General features: G+C 46.2%; 2 protein-coding genes across 2 annotated transcripts in view; both read left to right on the forward strand.

Moving 5' to 3' along the window:
- The first annotated feature begins 6247 nt into the window (after positions 1–6247).
- LOC123049961 (myb-related protein Zm38) lies at positions 6248–7396 on the forward strand. The gene is made up of 2 exons (XM_044472814.1): positions 6248–6580; positions 6733–7396. The coding sequence occupies exons 1-2, from the start codon at positions 6309–6311 to the stop codon at positions 7394–7396; spliced, it is 936 nt and encodes a 311-aa protein (XP_044328749.1). The 5' UTR covers positions 6248–6308.
- An 861-nt stretch (positions 7397–8257) lies between these two features.
- LOC123055923 (WAS/WASL-interacting protein family member 3-like) overlaps positions 8258–22125 on the forward strand; it is a 112519-nt gene continuing 98651 nt past the window's right edge. Inside the window, exon 1 of the mRNA XM_044479730.1 lies at positions 8258–8643. Coding sequence (XP_044335665.1) covers positions 8258–8643 — 386 coding nt within the window. The remainder of the gene's footprint in view (positions 8644–22125) is intronic.

The raw sequence follows: 22125 nt of genomic DNA on the forward strand, positions 1-22125 counted from the left end.
ATCGAAGAAGGATGGTGGGAACACCAACTCGAAACTGACAAGGCATTGGACCACATCGTTCTGTAACCGTGGTAGATCTTCTGGATTGATTACCTTCTGAGAGATTGCATTGAGGAATGCACATAGCTTCACAATGGCTACTCGAACATTTTCCGGTAGGAGCCCCCTCAAAGCAATCGGAAGCAATTGCGTCATAATCACGTGGCAGTCGTGAGACTTCAGGTTTTGGAACTTTTTCTCCGCCATGTTTATTATTCCCTTTATATTCGACGAGAAGCCAGACGGGACCTTCATACTGCTCAGGCATTCAAAAAAAATGACCTTCTCTTCTTTGGTAAGAGCGTAGCTGGCACGACCTTGAAACCATTCCGGATGCCGGTCATCTGGGTCTTTCAAAAGTTGCTGGTCCTGCCGTGCTTCCTTTGTATCATTTGTCTTCCCATACACGCCCAAGAAGCTTAGCAGGTTCACGCAAATATTCTTCGTAACATGCATCACGTCGATTGCAGAGCGGACATCTAGGACTTTCCAATATTCTAGCTCCCAAAATATAGATTTCTTCTTCCACATGGGTGCGTGCCCGTCAACTCCCCGCGGAACTGATTGTCCGCCAGGACCCTTTCCAAAGATGACTTTCAAATCCTTGACCATATCAAATATCTCAGCACCAGTACGTTCCGCAGGCTTCGGCCGGTGATCTGCCTTGCCGTTGAAATGCTTGCCTTTCTTTCTTACGTTATGATTTCGGGGAAGAAATCGACGATGACCCAGGTACACGTTCTTCTTACAATTAACCAAACGTACACTTTCAGTCTCATGTAAGCAGTGCGTGCATGCATTGTATCCCTTATTTGTCTGTCCCGAAAGGTTACTGAGAGCAGGCCAATCGTTGATGGTTACAAAAAGCAACGCTCGTAGGTCAAATTCCTCTCCTTTGTGCTCATCCCAGACACGTACACCAGGTCTGGCCCACAACTGTAAAAGTTCATCAACTAATGGCCTTAGGTACACATCGATGTCGTTCCCGGGTTGCTTTGGACCTTGGATGAGCACTGGCATCATAATGAACTTCCGCTTCATGCACAACCAAGGAGGAAGGTTGTAGATGCATAGAGTCACGGGCCAGGTGCTATGGCTGGAGCTCTGCTCGCCAAAAGGATTCATGCCATCAGTACTTAGACCAAATCTTATGTTCCTTGCGTCAGCTGCAAAATCTTTGAACACTCTGTCGATCTTTCTCCATTGCGTTCCATCAGCGGGGTGTCTCAACTCCCCGTCGGACTTACGGTCCTCTTTGTGCCATCGCAACGACTTGGCATGCTTTTTGTTCATGAACAGACGTTTCAACCGTGGTATTATAGGAGCATACCACATCACCTTGGCGGGAACCCTCTTCCTGGGTTTCTCGCCCTCAACATCGTCACCAGGGTCATCGCCTCTGATCTTATAACGCAATGCAGTGCATACAGGGCATTCATTCAAATTCTCGTATTCACCGCGGTAGAGGATGCAGTCGTTAATGCATGCATGTATCTTCAGAACCTCTAAACCTAGAGGGCAGACAACCTTCTTTGCTTCGTACGTACTGGCGGGCAACTCGTTATTCTTCGGAAACATATTCTTCAACATTTTCAGCAAATTTTCAAATGATGAGTCACCTACACCTTCCTGTGCCTTCCATTTTAGCAAATCCAGTGTGCAGCCCAGCTTTTTCAGACTATTATCGCATCCTGGATACAACGACTTTTTGTGATCCTCTAACATGCGATCCAAATTCTCCCTATCCTTGTCAGTTTCGCAGCGTCTCCGTGCATCAGCAATGGTCCGACCAAGATCATCAGCGGGCTCATCATGTGCCTCTTCTTCACCTTCACCTAACCCTTCCCCACCTTCAGCATCATCCTCCATGAAAGTATCACCGAAATGATCATGATAGTTGTCATCGATATCATCCCCTTCTTCATCTTCTTCCATTCTAACCCCTCTTTCTCCATGCTTGGTCCAACAATTATAGCTTGGCATGAAACCGTGCCGAAGCAGGTGCATGTGAACGTCTCTTGAGGAGGAGTAACCCTTCTGATTCTTACAGACAGCACATGGACAGATAATAAAACCTTGCTGCTTGTTCGCATTTGCCACTACGAGGAAATCTTTCAAACCCGTAGTGAACTCGCCGGAGAGTCGGGGACCGTACATCCATTGCCGATTCATCTGCATTATTATTATATAAAGTATATAATTAACCATCATGCATTTGTTAAACTAACTAGCTAGAAATAATACAAATTAAACAATGAACTACACACATGCATATTTTATCAATGACACATGAAAGGTTCAAGTTGCTAACCGCGATCGCGGAGGAAAAATAAATGAGAAAGCTCAAGTGTGGCTCGGACACTTCATATCATGTTTGTTTCAGGCTCTCGGGCATTTCATCGAACACCTTGTGTGCATAGGAGGAACCAAAAGCAAACCCACCACCCCCTTCTGAAAATTGTGAAGTGAGCTGAGTGAAGTGAAGTGAGCTGAGTCCTATATATAGGGATGGGCCTTTAGTCCCGGTTGGCCTGGCCAACCGCGACTAAAGGCCTTCGGGGACCTTTAGTCCCGGTTGGCCAGGCCAACCGGGACTAAAGCCCCTCCCGTCCGCCAGCTGGATGGGCCTTTAGTCCCGGTTGGCCTGGCCAACCGCGACTAAAGGCCTTCGGGGACCTTTAGTCCCGGTTGGCCAGGCCAACCGGGACTAAAGCCCCTCCCGTCCGCCAGCTGTCGACCGAGCGCGCTGGGCCCAGATAGTTGGTCGCGGGTCTCCTCCCGAACCGCGACTAAAGGCCCCTTTTGTCGCGGTTCGATTGTTTTGGGGAGTAATGGGGGCGTATGAAAGCCTCTTTTTCTACTAGTGATATTAAACTTTTAGGACCTACTTGACACACTTGAAATACTTTTAGGACCTTCAGTGTATTTTACTCTTAAAAGTAATGTCATTCACATGTCTAATATGTCGTGTATCTTTTTGTTTTCAATGATTTTAAACCTATTAACATCATATTCTGCATAAAAGTCTTATATTATGTATTATAAACTTTGTTTTCAAACATTATATTATCGAGTGAATTCCGGGTTTACCCCCTATTTTGATATTTTTGACACTAATTACGCCATTTAGCGGAATTTCATCCATTTTACCCCATTTAGCAAAAGTTCTGTCACAATTTACCCTGTTTAAAATTTTGTGAGGGTTCTGCCACAATTCACACACACGATCCTGCCGCAAACAAATAAGTAAAAGAATTTCGACAATATTCAAAATGTTGGAAAAAAACTTTAAATCAATGAACGTCAGTTATAGAAGGGTGATATGTATACACGTGATCTTCTAATAAGCATTTTAATTCTGTCCGAATCAAAGGCCTCACCAGCCAATGCATGAGTCGGGAAAATCTCATAATACACAAATTGCTATATCTGATGGAGATGGTCAAAATCATGTGGAACGGGATACGACTGAGAGGGCTTGTTTGTTCACCAACCTCACTGATTTGTCGGACCAGCGGTCGCCATAGACCCACCATCAACTGAGCACAACCTGATGGGGTCATGTACATGGACGTGCCCACACCGACGTCGGCGAGCTTGACGAAGCCGGATTACATTGGGTCGTTTCTTGCCTTGATGTCGCGGCCAGACGTCGGCGAGATTGACGGAGCCGGATTCCATGGGGTCATTTCTTGCCTTGATGTCACGGCCATCCAACGCTGCTCGAGGAGGTATGAAATCGCACCGCTGCTGCCGTCGCCATTGCCGCCGCCTGACAATCCCTAACCCTATGTTCGAGTGAGCCCGATGGGTACGTGTGGTCAGAAGCTTGGATGGGCGATGCAATCGATTGGGTGTGAATTTGGAGCATGGTCGACTCAGGGATTGTGCGTTGGATGCGAAACGAGCGACCTTCATCAGGCCGGTCTGGTCGGGAGAAGCTGCGAGGACCGGTTCAGGAGAGAGAAAAATAGGCAGAAAAAATCATCGATCTGGCATGCCAGCTGGACCTGACAATTGGGACCTGTCGGTCAGAACATTCGCAAAATTTTAAACAGGGTAAATCGTGGCAGAACTTTTGCTAAATGGGGTAGAACGGATGAAATTTCGCTAAATGGGGTAATTAGTGTCAAAAATGTCAAAATAGGGGGTAAAAACCGGAATTCACTCTATATTATATAGATAGTACTCCTCTGTAAAGAAATATAAGGCTTCGAGTTTTGGGTACCTGTTCGAGCCGTGGATTTTGTTGTGCCCTATATTTTACTCCGAGCAATTTTTGCTACTGTTGGAGTTGTTCCAACAGACGAGATATTGCAACATGCGAGATGTGTCTTGTTCCGGTATATACACTTTCGACAGGGCTCTTCTACCTCACCTTCCCCTGGCCATTCCCGCACGCACAACCAGTTGGTGCTCTCCGCTTGATAATGTACGGGCCATTGCTAAGTATCCGCCAGTCTCCTAACCATGGCGGCGTGGAGCCGGTGGCCGTCAATTAACGGTACCATGCAAGAGACTCGTTCCAAGGTGCTGCTACGTGGAGCTGGTCTTAAAAGACAGAGAGCGCCAGAGAGGGGGATGGGTTCGGGCTTAACAGTCATCAGGTAGATAGATTTTGGCACCAATGAACAAAGACGACCATGGCAGATGATTAGACGGGCATGTGTGCACGGCTCGGCTCCTCGCCTACTCAGCCTAGCTTAGTTGCTAGGCGGGCAGATGCAGGCTCTCCTTCACGGGCTCTTAGTGGATCAGGTGGCGGTCTGAATGGGAAGGCAACGTGTGGTTTTCCACGGGAAGAAATGGCCGGTGAGCCACGGTCTCGAGTCCCGTGGAAAATTTGACAACGAGAGAACACCCGGCAATATGGTCATGAGCACTCACATTCAGAAGCATCCTCTGTAACCGGATTTGACATATTGTAAACGTTGCTCCATTCTTAGGGCATCTTCAAGGAAGACCCCCAAAAAACACCGGTATATGTCTGGCCGGATGTATTTGTTCACTTTTGTAATCCAATGAGGATCTGTATAAGTCTGTGAAACTGTCCGGACATCCAAATTCCGGTATTTCCGAGAAAACATGAAGAGTTTTGCCGGAGTCCGGACATGTAATTGATCAATCGCATGCATGGTCCCTCTCTTCTCTCTCTTCTTCCCATCCGCACATGCATGGCCCCCCTCTTCTCTCTCTCCTCCCAACCCATAAATATTTCACCACATGCATAGTCTTCACATACTTTTTATCCTCCTAGCCGGATACTTTGCAAAGCGTTGGATTGCTCTCTCCCGTATACCAGAGGAATTTGCAGGACGGCGTTGGAGATGCCGTTAATGAATCATACGCAAAGCTCTTGCGTATCCAGAAGCAGCACAGGAGCTACAAGAGCCATGGTGCCGTGTGTTCATAGTCCAAAAACATCGGTCATGTTTCATCGAACGCAGGCCTAACTTTTGGCACCGGTTTTCCACGAGTATCATCCGATTCTTCACCGAATTCACGACCCAAATCATCTGGCGAAACCACAGCCAAGCAGCCAGCAGGATTAGTTAAGAAAATGCAATAGTATAGTAGTAGGATGATAATCGTAGGCTATTATTTTCTTGCATGGAGAGACCAAAACTTGGACGTAACGTAATTTGGAACATTATTTAGCAGTGATATCACTGTGTCGATCAGCACTCCAAGGAAGGAACCGAGGAAGGTGCCTACTCCAACATTAAGGATCTACCTAGGCACTAGCGTGCTTAACCAGATCATGAATTACAGGTGCTACACTACACGGACTGACCTCATAACACATTTTCTATGCTGCAGCCTGCCACTTGTTGAGAGTGATCACTTTATTCCTCCTTGTTACCTTGCCTTGCGACATGCATTCCCATCATGTGTGAAGTGCAGCGTGCAGAATATATCTGGTCTTACGTGGCTAAATCTCCGGAGCAACCGCCCTCTTTGACTTGCATCGTACGCGCGACTTTTTCTAAAGAGTATATCCGACATACACAAAGGGTTCAGTACTAGTGGCCACGACATGAGAGCAGCAGAATGGAAGGAAAGTTCGCAGCTTCCGCGGCACCTCTCGTGCGTGCTCTGTCAATCTGTCATGGACTACGACCACTGAATGGCTGTGTCCTCTATATATACCTGGCCAACGAAAGGGTACACGAACATAGATTCTGAGTTCTGACTTCTGTCCATCACAGACACCAGTAGTCGATCCTAGGTAACCAGCTAGCAGAGCTTGTATCGAGGAAATCGATCTGATGGGGAGGTCTCCGTGCTGCTGCCACGACGCCGGCGTGAAGAAAGGGCCGTGGACGGAGGAGGAGGACAAGACTTTGGTGGAGCACATCCAGAAGCGCGGCGGGAACGTCGGCAGCTGGCGCGGCCTTCCCAAAGCCGCCGGGCTGAACCGCTGCGGCAAGAGCTGCCGCCTCCGGTGGACCAACTACCTCCGCTCCGACATCAAGCGCGGCAACTTCTCCGAGGAGGAGGAGCGCCTCATCATCACCCTCCACGCCGGCCTTGGCAACAAGTACGTAGTTCACGTCAAGTCCAACTACTCCACACACACAGAGCTTAGCCGCCATGCCCCATGCACGGAGACTGTCAATTTCCTCGTGGACCTTTTGCCATAATCTTTGAGTTTGACACTGACATGGATAAATTTCTGTTGGGCGTTATTAGGTGGTCGACGATCGCGACGCACCTGGACGGCCGGACGGACAACGAGACCAAGAACTACTGGAACACGCACATCCGCAAGAAGCTCCTGCGCATGGGCGTCGACCCTGTCACGCACCAGCAGCTGCCACCCGACCAGACCAACCACCACGTCAACGGTGCCGCCGCCGCGCTCCTCCCCGAGGCGCTCCTCTGGGCGGCGGCGGCCACGAGCCTCGGCGGCCTGGGCACCGGCGCCCTCATGCAGGCGCAGCTTCTGCAGCAGCTGTTCAAGGCCATCGGCTCTAACAACAGTACCACCGGCCTCATAGCCAACCTGGCTGCAGCAAACACAGTGCTGAACTCATGCAGCAGCATCGTTTCGAACCAGATGAACTACCTACAGCCGGGTTACCTCTGCAACATCTCCAATTTTGTAGAGCAGCACGTGGTGCAGCAGCAGCTGACCTATGATACGTCTCCGGGGACAAGCTCCTTTGCAGCAGCTGAACCGGCTGATCAGCTCTGCAACACTGCCGCTTCATATGATGTTGCACCTGCGGGTGACTGGTCGCCAGCGCAGGAGTTCGGCGGCTTGCTGGAGCCAATGATGGAGCTGCCCGGGCTGTGCTCTCTCGATGGTGACTCTTTCTGGAAGGACATATTGGAAGAGAGCTACCGTTTATAGATGTCTTGTGTATGACAGTTTTGTACAGAGTTAGATCCATCATAACGGTGTACTACAACATTCATTGATTTGTTTGTGTTCATTGTGGTTCTTCCAATAGATTTTTCAGTAAAGTTGAAGGTTGTCAATTGCTGATTTGATGTGACTCGTGCTACACTTTTCTTAGAGCATCTCCAACGGCCGCACAAAATTTCGCGCCCAATAAAAGTTATACCGCGCCACTTTAGAGCATCTCCAGCCGCGCCCCCAACAAGGCCTCCCAGGCGATTTTTTGGCCGCCGGCGCCGAAAAATCGGCCCAGTCGCGCCCCCAGAGGCCATTTTTTTGCCGGCTCGGGCCGAAATTGGCGTCGGCGGACCTAGGCCGAACCCGGCGCAATGGGGGGCGCTCGGGGGCGCCGGGCGAATCGTTTTTGGCGCAAAAGAGCCACAGGCGCGCCGAGCCAGCGACACTCGCCTCGTCGTCCTCAGAACGCCTCGGTTTCCCGCGGGGAATCAATGCCAAGGCTGCCGCCGGTTAGCCTTCCAGTGATTCCTCACGGGGCGGCTCTTCACGGGCAGCGCGACGACGCCTCACTCCCCGCCCCGCGTACACACGCCTCCCCGGCGGCTATAAAAAGCGTCCTCCCCCCCCCCCCCCCCCCCCGCTAGCTGGGCACAGACGCCGTGCTCTCTGCCTCTATCCGCCACCGACGAATCTCTCCTCTCTCCCAGCCCCAGCCACGACAATGTGCGAGCGCTTCCCCGGCGATGGAGCGGTGGCCAACGGCTTCGGCCGCCGTTTGCTGCAATCGTGGGAGGCGCACCTGCTTTTCGAGGCCAATATCCCGACGCCTCCAGACATGCGCGCTGGGCCGACAGGATGGAGGCTCAGCGCCGGAGGCGTCCCCATTCCCCCCTACCGGACGCCGTCGCGCGCCCCGACTACTTCGTCGGCGAGGTCGACCGCGTTCGGTCGTCGCTGACCGAGGAGCAGCGCGCCTCCCCGCAGTACGCCGCCGACAACCACGAGGCGTGGGCGGCGTACTTCAAGCGCCGTCAGGAGCAACGCCTCGCCTCCACCAACGGGGCACCGGTGGTGGGGGGCGGCCGGTGGAACAGCGACGGTCGACGCCTGTGGTGGTCCGTCTCCGGCCGGACGCTCCGCGAGGTTCTCGCGCACCTAGAGGGCGGCAACAACCCGCCGCTCACATACCCGGCCGCCGCCCCGGTCCCCCGACGCGGCGCAGGGCAATGGATGCCAAGGAGGTTTGTCTCCGGCTCGTCGTCCTCGTCCCGCTCCTCCTCCCACTCCTCTTCCCACTCCTCCGGCTCTCCGGCAGTGTTCGGCGTCAAGGCTGAGCCTGCAGCGGGGACCGCGCTCGGCCGGCGCACCCGCTCGGCCGACATCGTCATCAACGAAGGCGGCGGCCGCGCCTCGTCCTCGGCTCCTCCCCGACTCGTCAAGCCGAAGACGGAGCCGGGGCTCCCCATCGTGAAGACGGAGCCGGGGCTCGCCGGCGGCGTCAAGGAGGAGGCGCTCGATGACGAAGCGGCCCTCAAATGGGCGCGCGACGACTGGCTGTAGACGGAGAGGGAACGCCAATATGCCGCCTTCGCGCGGTTCGAAGCTCGTCGCCGTGGCCGGCACGAGGGAGGCATCGTCGTCCTCGAGGACAGTGACGACGACGATGACGCGCCACCACCACCGGTCCGCCATGGAGACGCCGGGGAGGGGTCCAGCAGGGGCGGCCGCACCATCAAGAAGGAGAAGGCCGACGACTCCGAGGAGGACGACGGCGACTGGGCACGACTGATCGAATTCTTCGCCCCGTAGATGCTTTTTTAAATAATTTATGAAAACGCTGAACATGTTGAATATGAATGTCTAGTTTGCCGAATTTTAGCCGAACTTCGCCGAATTCTGATTTTTTAAAATTAAAAAAAAAACCGCGTCTGGGGCGACCCTGGGGCGAGCGGCTGGGAACCCGCTCGCCCCCTCACCCATTTTTTGCACCGGCTTGCCCCCAGGGGGCGCGTAAAAGCGCCGCCTGGGGGGCCAACGGCTGGAGATGCTCTTAGCACTTTAAATGCGCCTGGACCAACATCACTTTAGCAGACGCCCAAAAACGCGCGCACGAAAAGCACACAGTGCAAATTATGAAGCGCGCGCAATCCGGAGCCCAAAATATGCTGCGCGCGATAGCGTTTTTCAGCGCGCGCCCAAAACTTTTTAGCGCTACAGCATCTGCTGGAGCTGTTCGGCGTCAAAAAAACAAAATTTTAGTGCGCGGAGCTCTTTTTGGACGCATGTTGGAGATGCTCTTATAAGTTAACATGTTGCCAGTTGACACAAACGCGAGGACCATCTAAGTAAAATGAGATTCCAGATAACTGAAACATTTTCGTCGCAATAACGGTGGCGCTTGAGATATAATTTGGTTACAATCCGGCCTTAGCGATAGTATTATACTGGCTTACTCACAGCCCATTTAGCTAATACGAACGGACCTAAGATGTAAGTATTAAAAAGCTGAGTACATTTCATTTTCAATAAAAAACTTTTATTTCGAGGAACCAACAAGAGCATTGCATTTTCATAAAAGAAGAAAAGGAAAATTTATCTATAGAGCTGCAAATTTTGAGGCAAACTTGCCGAAACCGTACATTTCTTCTTACAAACATATTCACAAGATAACCATACGGAAAACAGTAGCGATGATTTAAAATAAATAGACATTCCTCGGTCACCTTGAAAATAGCAAAACCACCTTTTGTTTCCGGATTTAAAATTGGTTCAGGATGGTTTTCGTCTAACGTAGTTTCCTAAAAAAGTTCCACATGGAATCTTGTAATTTCTAGCAAATTCGGTGGCAACTTTAAAGCCAGATTTAGTCCAAACCATTTTGAATAGAACCACACTTAACAATTGGACAGTTTTCACATGATGGTCACATTCAAAGTAACATGACGCATTCGATTGGACATGTCGCAGAGGGCACATGGCGAAATAGAAGCCTATTTTTGTAGGACACATTCGGTGTGGCTGGTTTGAGGAGATAAACACTAGTAGAAAAAGGGTCATCTGTCCCGGTTGGTAAGGGCCTTTTGTCCCCGTTGTTGAACCGGGACTAAAGGGTCATTACTAATGCCCAAGCCCTTTAGTCCCGGTTCTTACATGAACCGGGACAGATGGGCCTCCACGTGGCCGCTGCGGCCAGCCCAGGCAGGAGGGCCTTTGGTCCCAGTTGGTGACACCAACCGGGACCAAAAGGCATCCACGCGTCAGCATTTCAGTGGCTGGGGTTTTTTTTTAAAGGGGGGAGGGTTTAGGGGGTAATTTAGGGTGTGTAAGCTAGCTAACAGAGAGAACTGTCCGCTCTTATTTCCGTGCTTGATTTACCAACGCTACTGCTATGGCTAAACATGGCTTAGATTAAAGTGAAGGCAACATGTGGTGCATGTCGAAAGTAATATTAATCATAACTTGATCAAGTTTGGATTAGTACTACTTTCGACATGCACTACATGCTTGTTGCCTTCACTTCATTCCAATCCATGTTCATTTCACCCACTGATATATAATAAATCTTCATGCCCGCATCATGCATCATCATAATAACAAGTCCTACTAATCATCATCATACAACTTCTACTCGTTATTAATAACAAGTCATACGATCATCATCCTCATAGTCATCGAACCAACCCTACTTAATTGTTCTTAGCACATGATCATCAGTATTAGGTAGGACCTAAATACCCTCTTTAAGGTAAAATAGCATAAAACAATATAGACCCCGACTCTCCATTATGGAGAATGGAGATCATCCTGTCTCCAATTTTTGCGCTTCGCTTCCTTTTGCTTCCAAGAACCTCCTTGCGACTGTCCATACATTTTTTTCATTCTTTGATTTTCATGTCTCCACTTCTTTTAGAAATCCGGTATGGACAGTTGAGATTCGTAGGATGACCTGGTTGTATGTTCAAAACATCAAGCCTACCATTCTGATACATCAAATGAGGCACACAATCCTTTGGGATTATCTGTTGAAAAACATAGTAATAACTTCATAGTTAGCAATGATGTACTAGTTTTAGAAGTATGTAAAAGATGCACGGATGTCGTAATAGTAAGAAATCTTACCAGGGTATTTCCATAGTAGTTACCGTAGTTCAACACGTGCACTAGTGGCACGTATTGACCATAATGTGGAGGAGTTTTACAATAGATATTGTAATTCTCAAGATCAGTACAAAATCCCACCAGATGAGTTTTCTCCTTATAAGTTAACTCAGAGCCATCGGTGTAGTAGGTTCTGTCTACCATGTTCCGCACATTGTTTGAACAATCAAAATAAGCTGTCAATGAAAATAAGCTGTCAATTATTTTGAAATGAACAATATAAATTAGCTAATAACTATGTTTGAGAAACTCACATAGCGGTAGAATTGGAGGCGTATCAACAAGGACCCAAATGTCCATATTGTCTTGCTCGATGTCAGGATCAGCAAGATCCATGGTGACAAGCATACCCTCATCAAAACCATACATCTTGCAAAATGCTTCCCAATTTTTTGCAACCAAAATGGGTTACGCTCTTAGAATTATACAGATTTACTTCAAATCTATATCATGATGGGTCCTTAGGTGAATTTTCTTTGTTTCCATACTTCCATGGTCTTCAAAACCCATCCTCTCCAAGACGTAGCGTCTTGCATGGCATGGGATAAGCTAGTCGAATTGTAAAAGATGAAATATACACGTTGAAATAGTTGAAGTCGTGCTTAACACTTGTCGTCGTTGCATACCATTTCAACATCGAAGGTCTCCTCCAGCTTAATACTGAAGCGCCAATCTTCGTCCAGGTGAGGCCTGTCGCACTGACATCGGTCGTCGTGGCACCAGTCGCACTCCCCCGGGAGACTTTCTTCGTCCGAGTACGACATTTCCTATGTTCATAATTCAAATATTAAACGTCTACAATTAAATATATGTACTAAAAAACCTAAGTTAGATCATTATTATTCATCACGGGTTGACTATCGGTTTGTCGAGTCTTTTCTTGAAAACTCTCAGCTCACGTGGTGTATACATTCGACCGTTGGTGATGGTCGCTCCTCCATTTGTCCCCGAGTGCATTACACGAAAATGTCTAGCACACGGGAACAAAGGAGAAGCGACCCCCACGACAACAGTCGGGATTCTTCGTCCTCTCATATATATGTGGTGGAACTCTCCCTCACTGATTCCTCTCTGACATTTGCGACCGTCGGTGATGGTAGCTCCTCTTTTCGTTCTCGAGTGCATTACACCAAATTGTCTAGCACACGGGAACGAAGGAGAAGCTACCCCCACGACAACAGTCGGGATTCTTCGTCCTCTCATATATGGTGGAGACTCGACAGACTTAAAGTCAACCCGAAATATCGTTTAATTATCTTTCTAAAAGAGGATTTGGCTGGTCTCACCTCGATGTCGGAGGGGGCGGTGACGGGGACGACGGCGGGGATGATGGAGGGGCCGGGGGCTCCTAGATTTCTGCGAAAACAAAAACCCTATAAGCTATCAACTAATCATATGCATACGCCTTGCATAGTGCTCTCCAATTTTAGCATTCAAAGTAGGAGTAGTTTTCTACTTTGAGCATTCAATAAGCAAAATCAAATCACAAAATAAAGTAGTATTCAAATTAGGATGCATTCAATTATAAGCAAAACTACATCATCTCCATGCGTCCGTACATCGTCGAATATTATCACTAATACACCTCGAATACTATCATACATATAGCATCGCTAGTACAGCTAGAACCATAGCGCCCGACGGGTATCGGCGTGGGCGGTGGACACCCAAAGGGACGGAACCATCACAGGATCATAGCTCCAGTGAGACCCCTGAAGAACCTGCCAGGTATTGTCGAACTTGCCCTCCAACGCAACCATGTAGCGACGGACGTGCTGGTCCTCCTCGCTGACACGGTGACGTACCACCTCTGCAGTGTCCGGAAGCCTCGGCACCGTCACTGGCCCACGCGACCGCCACCAAACAAGGATCAGGTCAACGCGGGCTGGCTCCTCACCAACCTAACGCCCACTGGAAGGTAGCACCTCCCAAAACCAGCCCGGCGGAGCCCAGTCCCGTACATGGCCCCTCTGATCAAGCCGGCCTCCTCCGCCGAGTCGACGACGAGGATGCGGGATAGGCATCGTCAACGTCGATGCGGGAATAATTGCTTTAACTAAAAAAAACAAACTAGTTTTATTAATTTCCTTGGTAAAAATAAACTACTTCTATAGTAAAATAAACTAGTTTTGTTAAATCAATTAGTTCAACTACTAATTAAGCACTTACTATAAATAAAATAAAGTAGTACTTACTAAAAATAAACTACTTCTATATATAGTAAAATAAAGTAGTTTTATTAATTAATAAACTAGTTCAACTAAAAATAAACTAACTTTAAATGCACTAACAGTAGAACTAATAACCTAAAATGCACTAAATCAACTAACCTTAAATGTAACTTTTGCAACACAATTTTTTCCTCTCCTCTTCTAACCATAAACATTGAACAAAAATAAAACTATACAACCTAAAAATGCTATGAACAAAAAACTATGAACAAAAAAAACTATGAACACATACACATACATCCATCCATATACATGCATATCCATCCATCCATCCATACATACATACATACATACATCCATATACATAGATACATATAAAAACAGGGGCGGCGGCGTGGCACAGGGGGGGGGGGGGGGGGCGGCGGCAGCCACGGCAGCGCACGGATCGGGATGGGAAGGGGCTCACTGGGGGCTCGAGGCAGGACGGCGACGAGGCTGGTGACGAGGACGACGACGAGGTCGGCGACGATGACGGCGACGAGGACGGCGGGCTCGTGGGGGAGGGGTTACGCGCGCGGCGAGGGCTCGGGGAGGAGCGGCTCGGGGGCGGCGATGGCGACGGTGAGGACGCCGTCGACAGCGGGTCAGGGGCGGGGCGACGGCATCGGGGCAGGGGCTCGGGGCGGCGACGACGACGACGAGGAACGGCCTGGCGGCGTCGGGGGGAATGGGAGCAGTTGGCGAAATTTTCACAAGTGCTACCTTATATAGCAAAACCAATGGTACCGGTTCGTGGCATCAACCGGTACCAATTCCCACCTATGGTCCCGGTTAGTGCCACGAACCGGGACCAAAGGTCTTTTTTCGGCAGCCCAAAGGGCGGGAAACTGAGGCCTATGGTCCCGGTTGGTGGCACGAACCGGGACCATTGGTGGGCATTGGTACCGGTTGGTGCCATGAACCGGTACAAATGCCCACCTATGGTCCCGGTTGGTGGCATGAATCAGGACCATAGGCCTTGTGCTGGCATGGTGCGGTGGGAAGTTTAGTCCCACCTCGCTAGTTGAGAGGGGCTCGGAGTGGTTTATAAGCTTTGCTGCCGCCACCCTCTCGAGCTCCTCTCTATTGCAGGCTTACGGGCCTAATCTCTACTTTGCCACGCCTGTTGGGCCTATTGGGCCTTCTGCGGGCCTGAATCCTGGCCCATTGTAGGGTTTCAAGTCGTATTCAGGCCGTGGTGGTCCAGTAGGTGGCATTTTTTCCTTTTTTCCTTTTTCTTTTTTTATTTCTACTTAAAACTGAATACTTATAGTTTTTTAGTGATTTCTTTTTTGCTTTTAGGTCACAAAAATTATAAACTTTCTGTTAATGCCATTAGTTTTAAAATTTATTTTTTAAAATGTATGTGAATAACTAGTTTTATGAATAAATTTACTATAAAAATAGATTTTTGAGTGATTCCATTTCCTGCTATTTAATATTAATATGTTTTATCATTATACTCAATTTGGGAATTTTAGGTTATTTTAAATATCTATTTTAATCAAAACCAGATTTTGTTAATTTTTTTGCTATTAAATTCTTTTTGCTATTAATGTTTTGTCCTATAAGACCCGGAAATTGAAAAGCATTTCAAATGAACTCCGAAAATGTTGAAAATTGGCATGGTATCATCACTTCACCCACATAGCATGTGCAAGAAAGTTGAGAGGGTTACGGCAAAAACTAGATGCACTTCGTGTACAAAACGGACAATCTCTTTCAAAGTATCAGGGTTTCAGACGAAAGCTCATCTGTTACAAAGGGATATCATTTTTTGAACTTATCTGAACTCCAAACTTCTTGTGTGTTCAAAATGCACCATTCAAAGCAACATCATCAATTTTCAACCCTTTCTGACTTCATTTGTTATTTTCCATGCATTTACTGATTATTTTGAGCTAGAAGACCCTGAAATTGAAAAGCACTAGAAATGAACTCTGAAAAGAATGAAAGTTGGCATGGTATCATCATTTCACCCACATAGCATGTGCAAAAAAGTAGAGAGGGTTACTGCAAAAACTGGATGCACTTCGTGTACAAAACGGACAATCTGTTTCGAAGTATCAGGATTTCATACGGAAACTCGTCTGTTACAAAGGGATTTCATTTTTTAAAACTTATTTGAACTCCTGACTTTTTGTGTGTTCAAAATGCACCATTCAAAGCCACATCATCAATTTTCAATCCTTTCTGACTTCATTTGTTATTTTTCATGCATTTACTAATTATTTTGAGCTATAAGACCCTAAAATTGAAAAGCATTTCAAAATGAACTCTGAAAATGTTGAAAGTTGGCATGGTATCATCATTTCATCCACCTAGCATGTGCAAGAAAGTAGAGAGGGTCCCGGCAAAAGGTGGATGCACTTCATGTACAAAACGGACAATCTCTTTCAAAGTATCAGGATTTCATACGGAAACTCGTCTGTTACAAAGGGATTTCATTTTTTAAAACTTATTTGAACTCCTGACTTTTTGTGTGTTCAAAATGCACCATTCAAAGCCACATCATCATTTTTCAATCCTTTCCGACTTCATTTGTTATTTTTCATGCATTTACTAATTATTTTGAGCTATAAGACCCTAAAATTGAAAAGCATTTCAAATGAACTCTGAAAAGGTTGAAAGTTGGCATGGTATCATCATTTCCTCCACATAGCATGTGCAAGAAAGTAGAGATGGTTATGGCAAAAACTGGATGCACTTCGTGTACAAAACGGACAATCTATTTCGAAGTATCAGGATTTCATACGGAAACTCGTCTGTTACAAAGGGATTTCATGTTTTAAAACTTATTTGAACTCCTGACTTTTGTGTGTGTTCAAAATGCACCATTCAAAGCCACATCATCATTTTTAGATCCTTTCTGACTTCATTTGTTATTTTTCATGCATTTACTAATTATTTTGAGCTATAAGACCCTAAAATTGAAAAGCATTTCAAATGAACTCTGAAAAGGTTGAAAGTTGGCATGGTATCATCATTTCATCCACACAGCATGTGCAAGAAAGTTGAGAGGGTCCCGGCAAAAGGTGGATGCACTTCCTGTACAAAACGGACAATCTCTTTAAAAGTATCAGGATTTCATACGGAAACTCGTCTGTTACAAAGGGATTTCATTTTTTAAAACTTATTTGAACTCCTGACTTTTTGTGTGTTCAAAATGCACCATTCAAAGCCACATCATCATTTTTCAATCCTTTCCGACTTCATTTGTTATTTTTCATGCATTTACTAATTATTTTGAGCTATAAGACCCTAAAATTGAAAAGCATTTCAAATGAACTCTGAAAAGGTTGAAAGTTGGCATGGTATCATCATTTCCTCCACATAGCATGTGCAAGAAAGTAGAGATGGTTATGGCAAAAACTGGATGCACTTCGTGTACAAAACGGACAATCTATTTCGAAGTATCAGGATTTCATACGGAAACTCGTCTGTTACAAAGGGATTTCATGTTTTAAAACTTATTTGAACTCCTGACTTTTGTGTGTGTTCAAAATGCACCATTCAAAGCCACATCATCATTTTTAGATCCTTTCTGACTTCATTTGTTATTTTTCATGCATTTACTATTTATTTTGAGCTATAAGACCCTAAAATTGAAAAGCATTTCAAATGAACTCTGAAAAGGTTGAAAGTTGGCATGGTATCATCATTTCATCCACATAGCATGTGCAAGAAAGTTGAGAGGGTCCCGGCAAAAGGTGGATGCATTTCCTGTACAAAACGGACAATCTCTTTCAAAGTATCAGGATTTCATACGGAAACTCGTCTGTTACAAAGGGATTTCATTTTTTAAAATTCATTTGAACTCCTGAATTTTTGTGTGTTCAAAATGCACCATTCAAAGCCACATCATCATTTTTCAATCTTTTCTGACTTCATTTGTTATTTTTCATGCATTTACTAATTATTTTGAGCTATAAGACCCTAAAATTGAAAAGCATTCCAAATGAACTCTGAAAAGGTTGAAAGTTGGCATGGTATCATCATTTCATCCACATAGCATGTGCAAGAAAGTAGAGCTGGTTACGGCAAAAACTGGATGCACTTCGTGTACAAAACGGACAATCTGTTTCGAAGTATCAGGATTTCATACGGAATTTCGTCTGTTACAAAGGGATTTCATTTTTTTAAACTTATTTGAACTCCTGACTTTTTTGTGTTCAAAATGCACCATTCAAAGCCACATCATCATTTTTCAATCCTTTCTGACTTCATTTGTAATTTTTCTTGCATTTACTAATTATTTTGAGCTATAAGACCCTAAAATTGAAAAGCATTTCAAATGAACTCTGAAAAGGTTTAAAGTTGGCATGGTATCATCATTTCATCCACACAGCATGTGCAAGAAAGTTGAGAGGGTCCCGGCAAAAGGTGGATGCACTTCGTGTACAAAACGGACAATCTCTTTCAAAGTATCAGGATTTCATACGGAAACTCGTCTGTTACAAAGGGATTTCATTTTTTAAAACTGATTTGAACTCCTGACTTTTCGTCTGTTCAAAATGCACCATTCAAAGCCACATCATCAATTTTCAATCCTTTCTGACTTCATTTGTTATTTTTCATGCATTTACTAATTATTTTGAGCTATATGACCCTAAAATTGAAAAGCATTTCAAATGAACTCTGAAAAGGTTGAAAGTTGGCATGGTATCATCATTTCATCCACATAGCATGTGCAAGAAAGTTGAGAGGGTCCCGACAAAAGGTGGATGCACTTCGTGTACAAAACGGACAATCTCTTTCAAAGTATCAGGATTTCATACGGAAACTCGTCTGTTACAAAGGGATTTCATTTTTTAAAACTTATTTGAACTCCTGACTTTTTGTGTGTTCAAAATGCACCATTCAAAGCCACATCATTATTTTACAATCCTTTCTGACTTCATTTGTTATTTTTCATGCATTTACTAAATATTTTGAGCTATAGGACCCTAAAACTGAAAAGCATTTCAAATGAACTCTGAAAAGGTTGAAAGTTGGCATGGTATCATCATTTCACCCACATAGCATGTGCTAAAAAGTTGAGAGGGCCCCGAAAAAAGGTGGATGCACTTCGTGAACAAAATGGACAATCTCTTTCGAAGTATCAGGGTTTCGGACAAAAACTCATCTGTTACAAAGGGATTTTATTTTCTTGAACTTATTTGAACTCCAGACTTTTTGTGTGTTCAAAATGAACCATTAAAAGCAGAGACTGATTTTGAATGGTGCATATTCAACACACAAAAAGTCTGTAAAGATCGCCAACCCCAACATAAAAAAATGAGCATAGATGCGCCTATAGAGAGAATTCAACCTAAATTCATAATAAATTTCTGTGAATTTCAGAGAAATTCACTCTGAATTTAGGTCAAATTCCCTGTATAAGGGCATCTATTTTCATTTTGAGAGGAGCTCAACAAGGCAGAGAGGGACGGGCTTATAAACCGGTGTGAGCGCCCTTCGGTTGGCGAGGTGGGACTAAACTCTAACCGCAACGAGGACCAACCCTTTAGTCCCAGTTTGTGGCACAAACCGAGACTAATGGTCATGGGCCAGGGGCGAGGCGCATTGGTCCCGGTTCATGCGTGGAATCGGGACCAAAAGGTCCAGACGAACTGGGACCAGTGGCCCACATGGCCCGGCCGGCCCCCTGGGCTCACGAACCGGGACTAATGCACCCCATGGGTCCCGGTTCATGCAGAACCGGGACTAATGGGCTGGCCAGGCCCAAACGAAAGCCCTGTTTTCTACTAGTGAAAGCCAAATCGTCTAACCCCCGCCGTTCTGGTTGATTCATTGTATCTATATTATCACTCTTAGATGTTGTTCCAACCTGGGGCTATGGGTGGGCAACATGTAATCAAGGCCAGCTTATAACTCCAAGAGCAAAAGGCTAACCCCAACCTGCCCTAAGAGCAAGTACAATAGACTGACATAAGCGGGAGATAAGAGATGCCACATAAGATTTATGCTTAGTTGGAGGGGAGAAAAGATGAGAGATAAGTGAAACGAGCTATAAACTTGCAGTCGGCTGTAGCACGAACTCTAACACCCTTTGTGAGAGAAGGAGGTGGACCATATATTAATGGTATAAACACTACTAGTTTGACTAACTATTGTATGAGTGAGCTATCGGATTGTCCATAAGTGACATGGCAACTCCATATAGTCTATTGTTGGCTATACTATTAACCATGCTCTAAGCCTCTAACAGAAAACAACAATTTGGTTCAAGACTGGTCGGTCCACATTACACTTGCCTTCGCCATAATACATTGGTATGTGGGCCAGTTCTTTCAAGTCCTAGGCAACCTAAAAATCTATTAAGTCGGATGCAGTGACACACGAAAACATCCTTTAACCTAAAAAATGTGTTTCAAAATAAAAAGAATTAATTGTGCTAAATCTGATGCAGTGACACAAAGAAACATGCTTCAACATGTTGCTTTGTCACAAATATCATATTCAATCTGTTAAACTTATTTGTACCCTAGCCGAGACAATTGATCTACAATTTTGTTCTAATGAACATCAACATGTAGAGGAATAAAACTACAAAATGAGCTAACGTTACCATCTCAACCGATGCAACGTAAAAGCTCCGAGTTATTAATTATGGGTGATCTATCTCTCTATGAGGCTTACATTTTATGGACGTATACACCATCCAATTGATGCATTGTCCTGTTTCTGTCTGATATCTTGTTAGTTGGGGTAGGAAGTTGTTTTTGCAGTGTTGAAAGGTGATGGAGCTAGCTCAAGCACCTTGAGACCGACGCGCGGCCTTCTAGAGCTGACACCGAAGGATAGACGAAGAGTACTATCTCCGGTCATGTAACAACATTGATTAAATCTAATGACAGTGTTAAGTCTGTACAAGTGATGCCTTCATCGGTGACTTGGCGCTCTATCTGATCGATACAATCGCAGCAAAAGCTCGTTTATAGTTAGCAGTTTGGTAGGTTAAAGGCTTGCCCGATGTTTGAAGCCATTGACTTGTCCCAACAAAAGAAGGAACGGAGAAGGATTGATGTGATTGATCAATATGATTATTGGGTTATTCTGTCCTTCGAGCTTTAAGGAAGTCCTTTGTGTCGTTTCAATGGATAATGACTGGTAGCATTTTTTAAGCAGAAGGTTAAACGAACTGTGCTGACTTTTGCTGCTCGTGCAAACTAGAGACTATATGTCCTCTCCGCTGGGCTTCTTGGAGCTGAATAGGAAATGGAGTGGAACTATTCATTTTACGAGGTAAAGGGAGTTTTATTGCAAGGTAAGTGTTACAGTCCAAAGGCTACAGATCCTCAATACAAGGTGGAGCCGAGACCAACCACACAGCAGTTGTACTCTCGGTACGGTTATATTTGGCTAGCCGATCTGCAACTCTATTTTGGCTACGAAGAATTTTCTGAACGGCAACAGGAAGTGTAGAATGCTGAATGGCCAAGGGCATGATCGCATGTATTTCACTATTGAGCGGCAAAGGCATTTTCCAGTGTGAATGACCGAAAACTGACACTTAGCAGGACCTAGCCTGTGGTCATATTGGCTAATTATGATCAATGAGGTAAAAGGTGAAACGGCGAATCTAAGCGAAGTCAACATGAATCTTTTGCGGAGAGTTTTTGTAGACGCACAAAATGATGGCGTTACATGGTCTCGATCGGTGAAAATGATCGATGGGATTATGATGACGGCAACAATTGACGAAGGGAGACAGGAGGAACGATGGCGAAATATCTGTTTTACTTAGCCCTGCACGAAACCCCCACGAACTGCAAAATGCTTGTGAATGCGGGCAACCGGTGAAGATTCTACCCGAAGCTACCCCTCTGCTAAACCCTATAATAAACCTTAAAAAACAGTAACTGATGGATCGGGTCGCTGATAAAGGGAAACGTAATTGACTGCCGTTCGTCGGGTCACCACCGCATGCACCTTGAAAAATGGCGACGCACGTCTCGCCGTCGCCGGCCGGCGAGAGATTTCACGCACGCACGCACGCCGTGTTTACCGAAGCGACGACGCCGACGTGCCAACCAAACCACTATGCAGTACCTGTACCGGCTGGCGGACGTAGCCCTCGGACCTCGGTGGCTCCTCGCTCCCGCAGGGGAATGTTATGCGTGCGGTGCGTTTTCCATGTGAAAAAGGTCAGGCGAAGGCTTTGTCGCTGTGACCGTGAGACTGTAATGATATGCTTTGATTTTAACCTGGAGGATGTGCCAGTCGCTAACCGCCGCAGAGAAACGCCGGAGTGCTTGGATACGACAGGCGATGCTGACAGTAGGAGCTAGACCTTCTTCTTCTTCTTCTTCCAAGAACACCCGGGCAGCTGCTTGTGCTGGGACCTTTTGC

Source organism: Triticum aestivum, chromosome 2D, assembly GCF_018294505.1.
Source record: "Triticum aestivum cultivar Chinese Spring chromosome 2D, IWGSC CS RefSeq v2.1, whole genome shotgun sequence".
NCBI lineage: Eukaryota > Viridiplantae > Streptophyta > Magnoliopsida > Poales > Poaceae > Triticum > Triticum aestivum.

What these genes read in the sequence shown, in the direction of transcription:
- LOC123049961 (XM_044472814.1), top strand. Translation starts at nt 6,309, where the DNA reads ATGGGGAGGTCTCCGTGCTGCTGCCACGACGCCGGCGTGAAGAAAGGG. An exon ending in CACGCCGGCCTTGGCAACAA is followed by an intron (nt 6,581 to 6,732) that starts GTACGTAGTTCA and finishes GGGCGTTATTAG; the next exon opens with GTGGTCGACGATCGCGACGC.